Genomic DNA, 20,029 nt, shown 5'->3' with positions numbered 1-20,029 from the left:
CAGAGCGCTACTTCAAGGCAGAAACCACCCCATCACATCCTCTCACACAAGCTCCTCTTCACACTTTCACCACCCACAACATCCTGCAGCCCCTACCCCAGTTCCATGCAGTCACCAAAACCATCCGCAATCCCTCCCTCTGCCGTCCTCTTCAGACCACCAGAGCAGGTTGGCAACCCTTGCCCACCTTCACCCTTGCACAACAAGAACACAAGCCACTGTCACCACGCTCACAACTGTAGGAAATACCTTTTCTTCTGTGCTCCAAGGACCACAGGTGTGCCTGGTTTGGGAATGGTGTCACAGAATATCCCAAGTAGTCAGAGGAGCTGGGTAGAAGTGTTAATAGTCTCCATTTTTCCTGATGCTTTAACTTGCTTGGATTATAACACTGAATTATTAGACTTCAATGTTTGGACATTCCACCTGACATACTGTTGATAGGTAGAACTCCCCTTCAGCTACAGCCCCACTATCTCAGCTATCCCCTCCCCAAAACTACCCCAAAATCCACAAGAATGCACTCATCTCCTTCCTCAACTCCCCTTCCAAGACCCTGGACCAATAAAATTCCTGACAGGCTGTTCAGTGGAGTGTGCTGTTACTCTTGTTCCTCACACTCTGCTCATGAGAAGGTATTGCTTTTCCCAGTCTCTCTGCCTGGCTGTGATCATACCTGTGTTCTGACGTGCACACAAGCTCCCTGTGGCCTGGATCCACTTAAGGACTGCAGGAAAAATCATATTCCAGATTCCACACAGGAGTTAGCCCTCTCCATAATATTCCTGGTTCTGATCTAACTGAGACTGGTATTATTACAGCACTGTAACTCCATCAGCTTCAGCTGAAAGGGTCTGCTCGCTTTGCCAAATTTGATTTGGTCTGTGCTGAAACAAAAACAAATCAACAAACAAGCTTAGAGTGGGAAATAGAGTTAGGTTTCCAGAGCTCTTTGAAGCTGATCCCAACCCTACCCTTGGTCACCTGCGTTCCTTCCTTTTCCCCTGTAAAATGAGGATATTGTCATTTCCCCATTCATAAAATGAGGTATTTACATGGTCATTTGTGAAGGGGTGTACTCTTTGGACTTCCCCCAGAAAATGCAAAGTGCTACGTGACAGTACTGCTCCTCCTGATTTATGCCAGCCTATGAGAGATCACAATCAGGCTTTGCTATTATTTTTTCTGATGAATACACTACATGGAAAAATGCCTGGTGTAATGATGGCTCAAGATTAGTGATGCAGGTTGGTTTATTTAAAGCAGTAACATCAAAGCAAAAGGTCTGCTGATTCAGCTCATAAAAATCATTGATGCATAAAACCAACAATAATATCAAGAAAGAAAAGGGGGAATGGAGGACTGGGAGGACAGAAGAAGAAAAGGCAACCCCAAACCCACCGTAAGTGAACACACGACAGATGGTCTAACTCTTTCAAGAAGCATTTGCAAATACCCTTGTGCTTAGTGGGAAGAAAGTCTACATGAAAAAAAAAAATCTATGGTAACTGGAGGGACAGGGTATTAAGAAAAGGCATCTCTCTTCCATTTATCTATCTTTGATTGAAGCTTCTGGTCCAGCCAGCAGCCTGGGAATGTCTTCATTTACAATATTCCTTCCTGAAATCTGAAAACAAATGGAAATGCAGGTCAGTACCTGAAGAGAGATTTCAAACCACCCAAAGAAGCACACTCTAATATGGACTTAGCTACACAGTGACAAGTGACCATCTGCAGTCAACCATGTCCCCAGTATCCTCTTCGTAAAACCCACAGTGGGATGTACTGTGTATAAATTATTGCACAGATCATCTCTGCAGAACATAGGCAAAAGTATCAGGAGAACTCCATCAAGAAGAGCAGGGTAAGGCAACTCATGGGCTTTCCAGACCATTCTCTTCTGTTTATTGCACAGATCATCTCTGCAGAACATAGGCAAAAGTATCAGGAGAACTCCATCAAGAAGAGCAGGGTAAGGCAACTCATGGGCTTTCCAGACCATTCTCTTCTGGATATCATTTCACTGACATTTATTATAGTCTGAATTCATACGAAAGGAGTCATGGAACCAAACAACTTCTTACCAGCACTGCCTGACATAAGTGTGACTCTACAAACTGAGGCATAATACTCAGCTTAATACTGGATAAGCAAAAGGAGATTCAGCCCCTAGGGAGGGAGACTTGTTTGCTTTTGTTGGATGAAGTAAGTGACTGCCCATTACATATAAATTAATTCAATTCAAAACACTCTCTTCTGCACAGTGTTTTCATGCCAGGACATTTTTGCGATACATCTCCCTCTGAGGTTACAGCACAGAATGCACTATTCCAGCCCTCCAAGGCATTCTTTTTCCAATAAAGAAAAATCCTATTTGTGCCACGCCAAAAGTTTTTAAAAGCCTAATCACTACTTGCATCTTGTGGCTCCATGATGAAAGGGTAGGAAGGGAACCAGCTTCTCATTCCTGCTGTCATTTGCCATGATGTTTATCATTCCTCATTCGGCTGTGGCTTGGTCAGCTCTAAAGACTGCTGAACTGTGTGCTTCCCTCCTCCCTCCTTCAACCCAGCAGAAGGTTCCTACAGCCACCGATTAGGGTGAAGCAGGTCATTATTACCTTTGTCTAAATCAATGTTCTTTGCTGGGAAGCTTCTAGCTTGCTCAGCCTTCTCCTTCAGGATGTTGTTTTTGTAATCTGTGTAAGGGAGGAGTAGAATTCATACAGCCATTAGAACATAAAAAGAAAACAAAGTTTTACAGGCAAGGTGGGCATTGATTGATCCTTCCTTCCTTGAAGTACTCTAGGCCTGGCATCTCCAGATCTCCAAAGTATATCAGGAATATTCTAAGTTCCCTGAATCAGTCAACTACAGTTCAGACCCACTTTCAAGACATGATAAGGTCAATAGTTAGCACTAAAGAATGTTGATCTAATTTTTTTTTTCTCCAGATCTCTCAGTTTGAACTAGTTTTGATGCACTATAGAATGACGATATTCATATTGACAAATGCTCTTGGTTCCCTGGAGAGGAGATTCCAGAGAACTGCTTTGTTGATCCTCTTCCCTACACAAACTGCTTAAACTTGAGGAATCCTTTTCCCCTGATTCTGTCCTGATCTCATTCCACATTGCTTTGCGCTCACTTGTATTTGGGGTTCAGGTGCATGTCAAAGAACCCCAAAAACTCCAGGTGAAACAAAAGAAGTTGTGCCTCATTACTGACCAACCTCATCAATCAGCCTCTAATTAACCTCAAAAGCCAGGATGCCCTCTCCAGCTACAGTCCCTCTGCTTGCACTGACTTGTGGGCTGAGATTCTCCAAGTTGCCATTTAAAATTAGGAGGCTAAGTCGTTTCAGAACAGGCATCTAAATGCCATCAGAAAATCCTCAGTTTTAACAAGTTTTAACCCAGTTTGGAGAATGTTGCCCGTTGATGCATACCCAGTCTGATGTCTTCACTTTTGTATTGAGCCAGGTCTGTTGTGTCAACTGTGAATTCTTTCAGATTTACATCCTTCCTGAAAAAGGAATAACAGCGAAAAATGGTATTGTCACATCCTTTAATATCTGGCTCCTTTCACACTTTTTCACAATGCCTCTTCTAAGATTACTTTAGAGAATTTCATTTATCTTGTTTATTTGCTATATATCTGTAGAAAAGTTGAAAAAAAATCCATAGAAGATTTCGTTCTCCATTAAGTACTAGTGAATTACAGTGCAACCCTTACAGAAACCTTTCCAGTTTCTACCAGGCTTCCCTGGAGAAAGCAGGACAGATCAATAACTGCTGGCAGCCATCCTACATGGGTACTTTTCCTGTCTTTGCCCCCAACCTATCAAACAGATTTCAGATCATACCGCTTACAAGTGAATCAGGTTCTCTCCCCTCTTCCTTTTACTGTCTTTTCTACAAAAGATAGTAGACCCCATGTAATTATACTTACTCTCCATATTTCTTCACGTTGTATTCATAACCTAAACAGGGAGAAGAGACAGAATGAGCGGTTGTACCTAGCCCAACCCAGACAACAGTGATAACAATAACACCTAGTCCTTACTCACAGTGCTCCTTACCATGATCCCTTTCACAATCCCTCCAATACACAAGAATTCACGTGTGTTCCACCAACATAGGGAGCTTCCCTTTCCTTTACTCACCACATTTCCAGTGGTTTTCCCACATCTATGGGGATCATCTATTCCCCAGCCACAGGGAACTACAGCAACTGCCACATTTCATTTCTTTCCACCTCCCATTTATTCAAAACAGATTAACCACATGTGTCATCTTGTGTGTGCTGGTGCTGCACAAGCCCCTCCCCAGCTCACTGCTTAGGCCTGTATCCATCACACACTACAGATCCCAGTTTTCATCAGCCTCCTACACGCCAGGTATCCAATCACGCTCCTGTCTCACCCCACCCTGCAAGGAGGGATAATTTTGGGCTCCTCTTTTCCATTCAAAAGCCAGGAGTCCATCCCCTCTGTGACTGCAAAGTAACTCCACTTAAGTCAGGAGAGACAGCCCCGTTTTGTGTTGGTGCCAATCCCCCGGCAGATAAATAAAGATGAATGTGGTGCTGCAAAGAATACAGCAGAAGACAGACATCCCCTGGTATTTGCTTTTTGTGGGGCATCCAAAACTATTTGTATGGAAGTCACCAAAAGATCTCAGTGTCTCTTTACCCAATTACACACAAAGAATTGCCCAGCACAGGGAGTCCAGCAAGGACTTTGACATCTTAGCTCCTCAGGGATGCTCGTGGGCCTTCTGCTCTAAATAAATTCCACTTGTAAAGAGCAACTACCTAGTGGTTGTAACTTTCTTCTCCCTTAAAAAAAGCAAATCAAGGCCTGGAAATTTTTACACCACACTAATTAATCTCTCTTAGCATCAGGTGTTGCTCTAGGTGGACCTGCTTTGGCACGGGAGCTGGACCAGACGATCTCCAGAGGTCCCTTCCAACCCCATATCATTCTGTGATTCTGTGATCAGTACCTGCAAAGACTCCCCCTTGTGTAGGTGATCCCAGGAGAGGATCACCACCTTCAGCATCAAGCTTTGCAGTGATTATTTGCAGAATCAGCTCTCCTGCCATGAGATATCCCTACAAACACCAAGGGGCTGGTCTTCTCCAGCTCTTACCTCTCTGCCGGCGCTTGCGGGTGACGAGGACAACGATGATGAGGAAGACAATGAAGAGCAGCAGAGTCGCCAGGACGTAGCCCAGCTGCTGGAAGAAGTGCACCCGGCTCTCAGGGATGATGACATTTATTACATTGTGGCCCCTGACAACATTGGGATCTGATGGAAAAGAAAAAGGAAACCAGGCTGATTAGTGTAATTGGCATCCAAAGCAAAGCACGTTCACACGTGGGCCCAAAACAGCGTGTTCAGGGAGAAACTCTTCTGCACCACATGAAGCAAAGGGCAAATGGCTGCTAATTTACAACATACTGCCCCTCTGTCGGATGGAAAATGTGCTTTTCACAAGACTGTTTTACCTCCCAGGAGCACAAAGTATTAATAGTGACTGTCACACACTCCTCACTGGCCGTCAGCGTGCTCCTGCAGAGGGAAGCACAGGCAGAACCACCCCAGAGAGCCCCAGGTCCCTCCACGGGGTAACACAACCCTCCTCTGGGTCCCTTTCAACACACACACCACGGTGCTCCGGCTCCAGACAGCCAAAGTATGAAGCAGCCCCTCCCTGCCAAGGGTTATAATTTACAGAGTGGGAGGAATTTTCAGTGCCAAAGAATGAGTTTCCTTTTAAATAAAATTTAAAATAAAAATAATAATAATAAAAAAAATCTCAATAGAATAAATAAAATAAAAACCCACACAGAAAAGCCAAGATTCCGTTCCGTTTGTGGGTGCAGCAGCATTTCAGTTCCACAGCACAGCGAAGGGTAACTCAAAACTCTGACGTGGAACATTTTTGTAGATCTCAAATAAATAGGTCAATGTTTTACGCATATAAAGAGGAAGCGACTTCTGTGTTTGCAATAGTCAGAGGACAGACAAACCCAGCCCAGGCAGAGACAGCAAACCCATGAGACACTCTGTGCTTTTCTCTTCAAAACAGCTTAAAGTGACACGTTCTCCCCCCAACAGGGAACATTCACCCAGAACCGGGCAAGAACCAGTATGGACTTTGGGCCAAGCAGTCTCTTGGGAGTTTAACCCCGTAAATTAGTCAGGGGGCATAAGGGGAAAGATTGGGGAAATATCCCCAAAGCCACAGTGCCATCAAACAGATGTGGTCTAACATGAGAAATGTTGACATTTTTGGAACTGCTGGCACAGTGACCGCTTCCAGTTTGTTGGGTAGTTTGTTTCCAGCATTTAAAAACACCAACCCATCAGCAATAAAATCAAATAAGATGGTAGTGGATTGAAATAAACACATTGAAACCAGAGAAGATCGTTTGCTGATGGTAACAGCAGGTCTAAAAAATCAAGAGGTTTTAGCACCCGCTCTGTTCCAGTAGCCCAGCACCAACTCCACCAACACTCCACTCTGTACTGGCATTGCTGGGTGCTGGGTGTTTCCTGGCTACAGCACTGCAAACCAGCATGTATTTTTCACCCACTGCTAACTCAAAAACTACCAAACCAAAAAACCCACTTGCAAAGCTGCAAACAGTATGACAGTTCTACTGCAACATATCTCTGCATCCTGAAGGGTTTCTTCAGCAGCTCCCATAAGGAGACAGGAGCCACTGGGGCAGCCGTGGAGCCAGGATTCAGCAAATATGAATGTGCTCTATTCCTGGCTTTTGGCTTTCCCACAATACTGCAGGAGAGGGCAGGAGCTGAGTTAAAAAGAGACTCAATAACTTGGGGTCTCCTTGGCTTACTCAATCAAGTAACACTAAAAATACCTGTCATATTAGCATTTTGATAAAGCACCACGGGTGGATTTCAAAGTGCATCACTGGGAAGGCAGCAGACTATATCCCATTTTATAACTGGGGAAACTGAGGCACAGAGTAATGGTTGATTCAGCCACACCCAGCAGATGAATGGCAGCGCCCAGGATAGTATCACCAAGGTAATACAGACTCTCCTCCTCATCCTAGCGTTATATCAGAATTTAAACTGAGGTGATGAAGGTTTATTCTGTAACCAAGAGTTGATCTTTCAGTGTGTCTCAACCCAGCGTGCCCATATGCCTCCAATTCACATAGGTGATCTGGTTTAACTACTGGAAAATAAGTTTTAATGGTGGAGGGGAAAAAAAAGTTAAAAGAGAGGTGCCCGTCCATTGCTTTACCAAAATGTCAAGGGTCAGATTCTTCTGCTGGGAAAAAAGGAGAGGGCTCTACCAAGAGAGCTCACAAATGCTGGGTATGTGGCCCATTTTCTTTCCAAGGCTGGCAAAGGATTGAGAATAGTTTAGCAATAAGCATGAGACACAACAGATTCCATTCTTCAACCACTTGCTCCAAAGCAAATGCAGAGCGAAAATGCACAGTTTGCAGGCATCCACCACATAGCTCTACTGCTGAGACTGAGAGCAGAATTGACTCGTGCTTATATTCAAAACAGGATGAAGTTTCCTGTCTGGAAATGGCTCCGGGCCTTGGAGCTACGCCAGAAAGTAGAGCTGCTTGCTGAAAAAGCTCATTGCTTTGCTTTTGTTATCTCCTGATGTTTCATTTCAGCTTTATGTTATTATCCCTAGATGAGTTCTGTATGGTTTTTCATGGGATGGGGCAGTATCTCAGCCTGTACACAAACAGGGCCCGTCCCAGCGGGGTTCAAGCAGTCGCTCCGGATGTCTCGGCTGCTTTCACATTCCCATCCATCCAGCACATTTTTGTGTGTGTGTTGCTCTCAGACCACTGAGCATTCGCTGCCCGTAGGGCACAAAGCTCTTCTAAGGCTGTTCTTTTTGACAGTGGAAATGGCTTTTCTCAGGAAGGCAAGTTCCTCCAGCACCGAGGGCACTGCTGCCCAACTAAGACATTCCGGCAGGTTAAATTACTTGTAGGTTGTGTCTAACTCCTGAGCAGGTAGGTGACTATTCAGCAATAACCAGGACAACATCCTGGAAAGAGAGGGATAAATTCCTGGGTGGGCAACTCGGAAAATAAGATCTAGTTTCCATCTGCACGATGTGACCTGGCCAAGGCTCAAGGGCAGCAAAAGGGCAGGGAGACTGATGTTTTTTATGTCCTGGCCTCCAAGTCAGCTCAGCCCCAACAGCCACCTCCCCTCAGCACTGCCTGGGTTTTCTGGACACCAACCTCAGTCCCAGGGGGGAGGTTTAGGTTTCCGTGGCTTGAAAAAGCCAATTGCTAGAGAAGAATAGACCTATTTAAAAATGTATGAAGTGTGTCAAAATTCTGTATTAAGCAGCCAATAAATATTAAACCACAATGAATATTTTAAAATGTTAATCAGGAACTATACCCAAAAGACTTAAAAAAATATTAAACTTGGGATTTTCATTTTATTTTTCTGCCTGAACTAAGCGTGATGGTTTTGAGTTTGGACAGGCTGTCAGATGATAGCTCACTGCAGTGGAAAATTTGAAAATTGGTTTAAGAAAAAAAAAAAAAAAAAAAAGGAAAAGCTGAAGGGTGGAGGAAAATTCCTGGTGCTTGATTCTGCACAGTCTGGCACCTTGCACAGCCTAAACCCTTGTGCAAAGGGGAGAGTGATGCTTGTGAACTACACTGGTGAGATTAGTGGCACCCTGTAACAGCAAAGGCAGAGCAGAATTGATCCCCACCTTCTCCAGCTCCATAAAAGCAATCAGGAGAGGTAGCCTGTTAGGAAAACAGCTTGTTTGCCTTAGGGCATGTCAGCACTGCAGAGCAGAACAGGCTGCAGAATTCTCCCTGGAGCCCAGAAAACAGAAGCTGGACGTGATGTCACCCCAGTGCTGCAAGGAGGGTAATTAACCCTGATGGGTGGGACACCCTGCTGTTGGTGCAGCACAGCTTTAGAGCAGCTCCTCACCAGTATTACTAAACTCCAGGTACACCAATGTCATGGAAATACCTCAAACATCCAAGTCCAAACACTAGAACAAACCACATTCTAGCAGACCTCAAACATCCAAGTCCAAACACTAGAACCACATTCTAGCAACCAGGGAGGCAAGACCTCATCTGCTCTTCTATCCCTAAGGGATTATAATAACCCCTGGCTCAAATGTGAGAAACATTCACAGAGGAAACCTCAGCATTGCTCTAAGTGGCACCTTCATTTCAGTGGTGTCTATGGCACTTCTGCAGGCCACACGTTTGCCTTGGCCATGCTCCCTCCTGCTGGCATTAAGAGGTCCCTGTAGACCACTGTGGAGGGACAGAAAAGGCAAAGACGCTTTGGCATTTGGAGCAAAGGCCTCCTAAGGTGATGATGGGGACTAAAGTGTCACATTCCTGTCCTGGGGCTTGCTGAGCAATTTGGAGCTCAAAGGTACAACTGTAGATACTTATGCCTTCCTCAATCAGCAGAACCACTTCTAGAGGCCACTTACCTGCAGCTGGGGCAACGTTGTGAGTTGTGAGGTTCACCACCTTCTTCTCTCTCACTGGCTCCGTCACGAAGACTTGGTAGATCCTGCGCTCGTGCAGGCCACAGTAGTGATGGTGCAGGTGGCAGGAGTAAGTGCCTTCATCTGCACTTTCCAGCTGTGAAATCCGCAGGGAAAAGTCACCCAGGGCAAAGGCTGTGTCAGTGATGTTCATCTTCTGACGAATGAAGAGAGGTCCGTAAGAACGGCGCTCGCCGGAGGCGTACAGGTCAATGAGGCGGTCAGCCCGGTCGTGGGGAACCCCCGGGGGCTGCCTGTCCCAGTGCACCACTTGTTGTTCCTCTTCACTGTGCCTTTCAGTCCAGATGTGGTTACGGTTGATACAGGGGAGCATCACTGTGCTGCCTTCTAGGGCAACAATCACCGGCTTCTCCCCATCCCAGTACTCATTGGCTTCCTCAGCTGGGGAGGAGACAATACAAGTTGTACAACCTTGGTAGGTGCATATGTACATACTTGTCCCGTGCTTAAGGGACACCTAAGATGGCTCTTAGACCCTGCAATCCTGTAACACATCCCCTCCCAACACCTTGAAGTGCCGCAGGGGTAGGTGCCTTGTCACACTTAATTTCAGCACTTTATAAAGAAATGCACCTCCTTCCACCCCAGGTCAGTGCATTAAGCAAGACCACTCTCTTTTCCTTATAACTGAGAGTTAATCTCTTGCCTCAGAAAGCAGGAAGTATATTCTCTCTACAGGCTAAGAATGGAATGAGAACAACAGATTTCATCTTCAATATGCTGTATCCCAATTCTCCAAGCAGGAAATGCTTTTCTAGCCACAAATGCCCTAATTACTGGAGGAGTTCAAGAAGCACTGTTTTGTATTTCGTTCTTGAAAAGGAATAACCAAAACACAGATGAGGGGACTGGGGCTCACGGGGCTGCCCGGGTGTTTTTATTGCATAGAAGCTGTGAGAAGAGCAGCAGAAGAGCTGCATTTCTCTACTATTGCATCAGCCCTTCAGCAGCTTCCCAGCAAAATCAGCCCCAGTAGCTTCCACTTGTGCATGATAGAAAGTTCTATTTAAATGACACAGTAGTGATGCACGCGTGGTGTGGGTGGCACACACTAGAGTTGCCAACAGCCCTTAGAAGCTTGCTTTTAGAGCTGGAGCTGAGGTGTGGTAAATTGAGGAGGCTTTTTAACTACAGGGTTCTCAGGGTAAGCTCACCAACCGATGAACGAGGCAGATTTTGCGGCTAACCTGACTGATGATGGATGGTTACTAGGAGCACTAACAGGACCATTAGCTAATTGGGCTGCCTAGAGTAAACAATTAACTTAACAGGCTCCGTGCATTGTCTGGTACGTGCCAAGAAAGGAGAGAGGTTCATAAATACACCCATTGAATAAAATCCCTGAAACTCAGGGAATCTGATAGCAAATAACATTATGAGCACCACTGCCCTAATACTTTCCAAACTTCTTATGGCATCTGCACCCTGAACCTGTGACTGAGAAGACATGGGCAAACCCCTGCATCCACACTTTAAAACCAGCAGAACAGCATGCAAGGCCTTCCATGAATTCAACAGAGTCCTGGTGGCCACCAGACTCCAGTTGCCAGACCAGGTCCCTTGCAGAAAAGGAACACCAAGCTCTCTGCCACACCCACCTTTCTTGGTGATATCTAGCTGGATTTTCACAGTTTCGTATAAGTGGCAGTAGTGATGGTGAAGATTACAAGAATATGTGCCTTCATCACTCTCTGCAACATCTGGTACAACAGGGAAGAGAGAGGCAGTTGAATGTTTTATGCTGAGACAATGATTACTTTTGTCATTTGTACTGTTTCCCAAATGCTTCTATGAATGCAAAAGGGTTTTTATATAACTTAGTTCTAACCCATCCTTATCACCAGGGTGGGCCAAACAGAGAAAAATCTTCTTGCCTAATATAATAATGTATTCAGTTTATTTTTATATTTGTGGAACATATTTGTATTAACAGATGGAAAGAGAAACCCAATTTAAGTTCAGCTACGAGCAGGCACAGGAAGAATGGCAACCTTGGGTTTATAGTTCAGGAACTGAAATATAGTCAAAGGTTCACAAAGAAACCCAAGTGATTTTCAGTCAATGAGTTGTTACCAATTCTCTTTTAAAATGGGACTGTTTCAAAGGGAAATAAAACACTATTGCCACTGCTTCAGAGGACCTCACTAGACTGATATTTTAGGGCGACAAAGATGGTGAGGGGTCTGGAGAATAAGTCTTATGAGGAGAGGCTGAGGGAACTGGGGTTATTCAGCCTGGAGAAGAGGAGGCTGAGGGGAGACCTTATTGCTCTCTCCAACTACCTGAAAGGAGGGTGTAGAGAGATGGGGGTCGGTCTCTTCTCCCAAGTCACAGGCGACAGGACAAGAGGAAATGGCCTCAAGTTGCGCCAGGGGAGGTTCAGGCTGGATATTAGGAAAAATTTTTTCACTGAAAGGGTTATCAGCCCTTGGAATGGGCTGCCCAGGGAGGTGGTTGAGGCACCATCCCTGGAGGTGTTCAAAAGAGGGGTTGCTGTAGTGCTGGGAGGTCTGGTTTAGTGATGATGCTCCTTGTTTGTTGTGCGGGTGTCTATTTTTGTCAGTTAGGCTGACGGTTGGACAAGATGATCTTTAAGGTCCCTTCCAACCTAGAAGACTCTGTGATCTATTTATTTATAGAAAACGCTCTGTAGAAGACTCTGTGATCTATTTATTTATAGAATAAATAGATCTGCAAAGCAGCCATTTTCACTAAAAACCACAAAATTCATTCATTTAGTCATGAATCCTCCGTTCTGCAGAGAGAGGGAGAAACGATGCCGTTCAAGTACCTTTGATCACCAGGGAGAAGTTGCCATCCTTGAAGGCGTTCTGGGGCATGAATATCCTGCCTTGGTTGTAGGAGCTGTACACCCGCTGGTCCCCGGCCGAGTACATGTCGCACAGCCGCTCCATCTTGTTGTCACCGTAGTACTTGCTGTACACGTCCCAGTGCACCACGCGCTGCCGGTCGTTCAGGCGGTCCTGGGTCCACACCATGCGGTAGCTCTTGCAGGGCAGGACAGCCTGCGACCCCAGAGCAGCGCTGATGTTCAACACCGACACGACAACGCTGGCCGGGTTGGAGGCATCGGCTGGTACTGAGAGCCAGGAGCAAAGAACAGAAAAAAAAACCCCAAAAAAACAGAGTTATGAGATTACTGGGATGTGAAGAAGACACTAGGATAGGACTCAGACCTCTCCTAGAACCTCCGCACATCTTCCACCCAAAAGAAATTTAATTTCAAGACCAACATAGAGCTCTCTCATGGAAAAATACAACAGAAAGACACTTTAAAACACTGTTTTAATTCAGTTAAAGCAACATCTGTGATGTCTGTTAACAGGATCATAGATTTGACCCATCCTACTTACCCTTCCTAATCTTAACCCCCAGTTTAATCAAAGTTTAGAGACAGTAGTTCATGGGATGCATGGTTTGTGCCTACAGAAGTTAGAGATAAAACCCCCAATTGCATGGAATCAGGGTATGTCTCATTTCTACTGACGAGCACAAAAACAGGTAGATTTAAAAGTTGTCACTCACCTGAATATAAACAAACAGAACCTGTCAAAGCAGAGAAAAAAAAAAAAGAATGTTACTGACAACAATAGGAAGAAAAACCGACAAATATACCCATAGTCAGCAGCCACCTCCTCTGTTATTATTCCACCTATTCCTCCCTTCTCTGTTAATAAACTTATTTAACGTGTGCATTGTGGTTAAGGCCAGAGGCTCAGGCCTTGGTTGGTCCCTGCTGCAGCAGACACTGTGCACTTCCAGCCAAAGACAGCACCTGACCCAACAAACTTAAACTTAAGAGCAATGTGGGATCTGTTCAGGCTGCAACTGAATTTCACACAGCACACGTCTTTATTCCATACCAGCCACAGAGATTTTTCCACCATGTTATTCAAACGTCACACCAAAGCTATCTGTCAATGGGTCACCCACAAAAACTGCCTGAAAAGCCTCTTCTGCTCAAGAGAAAAATATTTTAAAATGTTGTGCAAGATAAAAACAAGAACCCAAGGAGGCAAGAAATGAACCAATGCCTTTGTTTCTGCATTTCTCTGGTCCAATCCCTCCTGCTTTTTGTGTAGGAGGGGTCTAGGAGGTCTCCTGGCATCATGCTTTTCAGATTCCCAACACAATGACATCATTCATCTCTCTAACCAGTCAAGCCCAAGTGGCTCCCAGAAAGATCATTAGATGTTTTGTCCTGCTAATGTCATAGGCGCAATGTCCTCCAGACAAAGGCTGTATTTTTATTTTTTTTCAGCCCTGGAATTTATGCATTTCAAAAGAGAATAAATTAACTCCAGACTGGGGCTATTTTAACCACGCCCCCAGTGTAAGGGCTCAGAGTAAACTGTTTCCTCTCCTCTTCCTATCACAAAACACTGGGCAGTGACACCGGAAAACAATAATAAGCAGCACCATCTGTTGAACTGCCAGTTCAAAGACAAACCAAATATAAACTATTTTTTCTACATTTATAATCTCAGCTTCACAAAAAAAAAAAATAATAATAATCTCGCATAAATCCTGCTCTGGATATAAGAAAGAGACATCATGCACAAGACATTACAATTTCATCATTTGATGGTCTCTACTGATAAAAAAATGCCTGATGGTAAAAAACAATAAGCTGCCAGCCTGTGTTGATGAAAACTAGGACTTTGATTTAGCTTAGCACAACAAAACAACGATACAAAGCTCTTTTACAGCACAAAATCAGCCTCCTCCAGGAGAAATCAGGCAGCATCCCCCTGTAGCAGTGAGACAAAGCAATGCCCATGTGTCCCAACTGCTGTTGTTTGCCCTGTGGCAAGTGAACACTGCCGTGTGGCCACTTGCGTGCTGGGAGTGGTGTCCCTGGGCTGGCTGCCTGCACAGCCAGCACTTCCAGAGTCTTGCATTACTGCTCATTAACAGAAACATCCTCTCCTGGCTCAGCGAGAGGAATGCATTCACTTTTCTCCTTTCCTCTTGCAAGTTAATGTAAAAAACATCCAACCTAAACGCGGCATCAAAAATCTAACAAATTACAGAAGTATCCACCTCAGCCTTCCAATATGCTCCGCTCAGCATGTCACAGCCCTAAACCAACAATGACATTAAACCCTAGTTCTGTATCTTTTAGCTGGCCCTCTTGGCATGGTGAGGACCACCCAGGTCCCCTTCTCCCACCCACGGGGGCCTTTGGCCAGGCTGGGCTCCTGCAGCCCCATCCACCAGCAACAGGCATTTCTCCAGGCTTCCAAACACAACCCTCTGTAAAACAAGGACGTGGTGGAGTTGTCTGTAATCTAACAGCTTTTAGGTAAAAAAACCTTATGTCTTGTGGGTTTTGACAGCTTCTGTTTGCCTCCACTGTTCAAGGTTCTGCTCGCAGCTCCCTAGGAAGCAGGGCAGGAGCATTCTTGCCTACTTGACAGTTACACTCCAGGGTCTTTCTTGGTCTGTCCCTCAGTGACCAGAAGATGCTGCATCCTACTGGGAAAAGGGAAGAGTCTGAAAAACCTCACCTGCATTTTACCATAGTGCTATTTTGACCTGCTGAGCATTGCCACACAAAGCTGAACAGCCCAGTGACATTATACACTGGAAGAGAACCCATCCAAGAGGAAGGCACAGTCGGGTAGTGTGTTGGAGTCCAGCACAGAGACACGAGGTGGAAGAGAAAGGGGTTTTCCACTGTTGGTCTGTGCACACACACACACAGATGTGGGTCTGAAGCCAGGGAGGGTATAATTCATAGACTCAGACAAAGTGGTAGGTGAGAATATCAAAAAGACAGCAGCCAACAGGCAACGTTCTAGAGGAGAAAGAAAGCACAAGTCTTGAGACACGGGAACTGCACAAAACAAAAGAGGAAGAACTGATTGTTCTGATTCCCCCAGCAATGCTGGAAATCTGCACACATACATCAGGCCATGGACAAGATTCAAACTTAAATTTGAGAGGCCTGTAAATGAGATCACTTAGAAATCTAAGGAATCTGGAATGTCTCTGATCTCTTGTATGCCTGGAGAAAATGGAATTTAAAACAACTGACCTTCAATAACCTGGACATAGAGCAGCAGTTAAAGAAGGAATAAGCCGCCTTCTCTTTTTGGTCTTTTCCCCCTGCTCTAAGAGCTAGCTCTGCTACACAAAACGAGCAGAACAAACAAGACATATCCCCCAACCATGCTTTTTAAAGCTATTGTTTGTATAAGATGGTAGCTATTGAACAAAGGCAGAGATATATCCATAACCCAGCAAAGCTGAGAGCTTATGAACTGCAGGATTGGGGTAAACTGGAAGCAGATATTTTGGCGAGTCACACTTCCCAATCTGCAACTGTAAAAATCAAGGAGTATTTATGCACCCGGTGACAGCTCAGACTCTTGTAATCACAGGACTCCAGGACCTGGAGCTTCAAAACCACCAAATACCTCAACAGTCATCAACACAGAACTCGCTGTAGCTTTCATTTTAAAATTTCAAATTCCATGCGATGGGTGATGACTTTGACCTCTCTCTCTGTGATGTACCCACAAAACAAAAACAAGAAGAAGACATCTATATGCTGTCCCCCCAGCATGTTCTGTGCAGAGTCAGCCTGCCTCTCAGCAGGATCCCAGAGGAATTCTGCTGGTCCCACAATATAGGAAGAGGAAGGCAGCCTGCAAAAGCGTTTCCTAATCCCTTGTAAAAGGCAGAGCCAGCTCTTCTTGAATCCCATCCACTTCGCAAATAAAGACTTAAGCCACAAGAACTGCAGGGAAACTGGAAGTAAAAGCCTCAGACTCCAAGAGACATCTCACAGAAGCTCTCTAGGCAGTATCCTTAGAGTTCAAACAGAAATCTGTCCCCTGAGCCTTGCCTGAACAATTCCACCTTGTCTCTGCTCCTGGAGACAGCCGCTGGCAGAGGGTTTGCTTCACAGGTAGATGCATGTGCTCATGAAACCACTAAGTTCCTGTCTCACACTGGAGGAGGAAAGACTACCTGAGCAGAAAAGGGAACTGCAAAGACCATTAAGTTGTAGCCCAAATGCCAAGCAGCATATATGCTCCACAGGACATGGCAACACCAGCTCTACCTGCAGAGCTCCTGCTGAGCTCAGGAAGAGCCTTGCCCTTGTCAGCAGAGCAAGGATGAGCTGCCTGGAATGTTGCCTTACACAGCAATGAGCATTACTGAAGCCCAGAATGTAGCTGTGGGCAGGAAAGAAAACAAACTAAGAGGTCACTGGAAAAAGGAATGTCATAACCCACCAGGCACATGGGTTGAAACAAGAGTCTGTGAGGTTGACGCTCTGCTTGCCCAAGTAAGCTCATTACTCCTTTGCGCACCTTCTCCAGTATCTCCTGGCCTGTCTCAGCCTCTTTTTCTCTTTTGAAAAAGGAAGAGATATCATCTTTCCATTAGGGACACAGAGGGATGGTCTAGTCCTACAGAAAGGACATGATCTTCATGAAAACTCTATGTGTCAGATTCCTTGTTTCTCCCATAAATCCCATTGTCTGTGCGGTGGATTTAACGGTCTCTGCAGAGCCATTACACAATTATTGCAAAAACAGCAGTCTGGGCTATGAAGCTGTTTCCAAATACTTTTGGAGAATGGCAGTGGCTCTTTAGGGAACTGCCCCAGCTCCTGAGAGAGGCCATAACAGCTTATGATGCAGTAACATCAAGGCGACAGATTCACAAAATGAGCTCAGCTTTCTTCTGGTAGCCATTTTTTTAAACTCACTGACCAGGAATAAATAACATCTGGGCCCGTTGCAAAGAGGCAAAGGAGGAAGCTAGTGAGCAATACAGTTCCACCTGGACATCTCCCATTCACCACCCAGCCCTGCTGGCCTGGGACTGCAAGACTAATCATAGAGTCATAGCATTGTCTGGGTTGGAAGGGACCTTTAAGATCATCAAGTCCAACCATCAACCTCTGATAAAAAAAACCATCACTAACCCATGTCTCTAAGCACTATGTCAACCCGGCTGTTGAATTCCTCCAGGGATGGTGCCTCAACCCCTTCCCCAAGCAGCCCATTCCAAGGCTTAATCATCCTTCCCATGGAAACATTTTTCCTAATATCCAATCTGAACCTCCCCTGGCGCAACTTGAGGCTATTTCCTCTTATCCTATCACCTGTGACTTGGGAGAGGAAGCGGGGGCGAAGAAGCTTGGGACTAAGCTTTTCAGTAAAAAAAGCTTTCCCTTACAAGGCCAACTGATGGTCAAGCCAGGCTTTGAACCGGGCTTTTATCTAAGCCCCTATGTTTATTTATTTTTAAAGGCTTCCCGGGACAACTTTCTCAACAGCAGAGTGTTCTGCTTTCAAAAAGGACTTCAGGACCCAAGAGCCCTTAACCACCCATCTAGTGCCAACAATTCCAGCACCTCACTGCAGGTAGGAACATGCCCGTGAATCGGTAAAAAGCAAGAATGTGCTGGCTCAGCAGAAAGGAAAAAGGATTCTGTCTGCACAAGAAAGCAATCGCCAGCTCGGCCGCTGCACAATCAGGATCCCTCACAGATTTGCCCCGACCTTCTCTCGGTTCAGAAATCAGCGCAGCTTTATAAACCCTTCTCGGCTTTGTGTACTTCACGCTGGCTCTGGGCCCACAGAATAGTCTGCAGAGCCATTCCAAACACAGAGCTGTTCCTCCCTGCACCACATTAACACTTGAGGGTGTGGTTCCTCTCCAGAAGGGATCATCTCAGCAAATACGGGACGGCGCAGATTTCCTCCCTCTCCCCCTTCCCATCTTCACTCATCGTGTTATAACCCAATTTGGGTGGGGATAGCAGGACTCAAACATCAAGGGCTGCCTGGCACAACGACAGTTCTCTCTCCGAAATACACCTGAAAAAAGTCTGTTGGAAAGAATCTATCCTTAGGTGGGACACTCTTGTCTCGACACAGTTCCCCCCGACTGCCCCATAGCAACCCAACCTGCTCTTCCTGCCCTGGGTGCTCCCCAAGCTCTGCCAACGTGTTAAACCACACCGGGGAGTAGCTGGACTAGTTGGTGCTTCTGAAATACAGTATGTGGCCTCTCCTCCTTCTCCAGGATTTAAGCCACCCCCACAGACTAGTTTTTCTGAGCCACTTTAACCCTTCTGTCCCTATGACTGTTCCCAAATGCTGCCGATTCCTAAAGCTTGCCTTGAGGCATTACAAAACTGGGGATGATGTGGTGACACAGAAACTAGATTAATTAAGGACCAAACTGAGAACTCTTCCTCTCACTCCATCTACCTACTGAGGAATTTTGAGAGGCTGAGGTGGCAGCCTCAGCCTTTCATTAACAGGGCTGGGAAGAGCAGGGGGGTCACTGGTCCCCAAGAAGCTTGTGCTCTTCATTAACAGGGCTGGGAAGAGCAGGGGGGGGTCACTGGTCCCCAAAAAGCTTGTGCTTCTCACTTCCAACCCTCAGCACCTGACTGAAGTCTCTCCATACTGCTCTTAGAGCTGTAACTGGTCCTTCCCTCATAGGTGCCTTCCTCAGAGCCCAAGGTGTTGCAAAGATGGATTTGCTAGGATTTTGCAATTAATCTTCAAATCTTCTCCTGCCATCCAATCCTTACTGCGCTTTCTCTCTTTAACTTGGGGTCAGGTTCTCAGGACCCTGAATCTGCTTTCAGCTGTTAAGAGAACTCTGTAATTAGGAAAAGGTAGAAGCCATTCTGTTATTGTAGCCTCATCAGACTTGTCCTCATCCCCTTCCTGCACCTTACCCAAAAAGTGTAAGGAAAAGGTAGAAGCCATTCTGTTATTGTAGTATTGTAGCCTCATCGGACTTGTCCTCATCCCTTTCCTGCACCTTACCCAAAAGTAAATTCCTAGGTCTCTGTCTTTATGCTGACAGGGGAAAAAAAAAACAGACCACCACTTTAATTTTTTCCTCCAAACTGAACACACACACACACACACCCCAGCTGTTTCTGCCTCTTCAAAAGTATAAAATAACCTTGGATCAAGTAAATCTAACTCTGTAAGCTTTACTGTACTCAATTCAAGCTTATTGTTTTTGAATTTGCTGATCAAGGTAACTGATAAGAAAAAAATAGATTGCACAGACCTGCTGAACAGAATACTGCTTAAACAACCTCAAAAGTTTCTCCTTTCCTCTCCAAAAAGCATGAGAAAGCCACGATTCCCTCCCCTCGCAGACAAAAACAGAGCTAACTTAGGAATCCGAACAAAATCTTACAAAGATAGCAGTTCCAAATCTTCTAGCTAACCTCCAGCCCCGTCCTCTGCAGTTGAAATAAAAACAAGTAACATCATGCCGACGAGCTAGGAGCTTACTTTGCTGAAGCAAAATCTGCCACAGAAGGAGTTTTGCAAGTTGCTCCATTTCTTCAGCTTCTCCGTGTTTTCGTCTCTCTTGAAAAACAAGTTGAAGACTTTTTTTTTTTTTTAAACCTTGTTTTTTGTTGGTTT

The 20,029-nt window shown here is 45.3% G+C and overlaps 1 protein-coding gene across 3 annotated transcripts in view; it reads right to left on the bottom strand.

The window, feature by feature from the left end:
* Window positions 1-1,235: 1,235 nt before the first annotated feature.
* The window catches only part of MXRA8 (matrix-remodelling associated 8), a 28,932-nt gene continuing 10,138 nt past the window's right edge, over window positions 1,236-20,029 (bottom strand). Inside the window, exons 2-11 of one of the 3 annotated variants that reach the window (XM_014941475.1) lie at window positions 19,895-19,943; window positions 13,128-13,148; window positions 12,373-12,681; window positions 11,180-11,281; window positions 9,504-9,962; window positions 5,153-5,311; window positions 3,951-3,981; window positions 3,448-3,524; window positions 2,621-2,698; window positions 1,236-1,627 (exon numbers count right to left, since the gene is read on the bottom strand). In XM_014941475.1, coding sequence (XP_014796961.1) covers window positions 1,602-1,627; window positions 2,621-2,698; window positions 3,448-3,524; window positions 3,951-3,981; window positions 5,153-5,311; window positions 9,504-9,962; window positions 11,180-11,281; window positions 12,373-12,681; window positions 13,128-13,148; window positions 19,895-19,943 — 1,311 coding nt within the window. In that variant the 3' untranslated portion in view covers window positions 1,236-1,601. Of the gene's footprint in view, window positions 1,628-2,620; window positions 2,699-3,447; window positions 3,525-3,950; window positions 3,982-5,152; window positions 5,312-9,503; window positions 9,963-11,179; window positions 11,282-12,372; window positions 12,682-13,127; window positions 13,149-19,894; window positions 20,012-20,029 lie in introns of all 3 variants that reach the window. The other 2 variants (XM_014941474.1, XM_014941473.1) reach the window with 2 other exon arrangements.

This window comes from Calidris pugnax, unplaced genomic scaffold (assembly GCF_001431845.1).
Source record: "Calidris pugnax isolate Ruff unplaced genomic scaffold, ASM143184v1 scaffold82, whole genome shotgun sequence".
NCBI lineage: Eukaryota > Metazoa > Chordata > Aves > Charadriiformes > Scolopacidae > Calidris > Calidris pugnax.
Note: the sequence above shows the minus strand (reverse complement) of the source record. Positions and strands in the feature narration are given on the sequence as shown.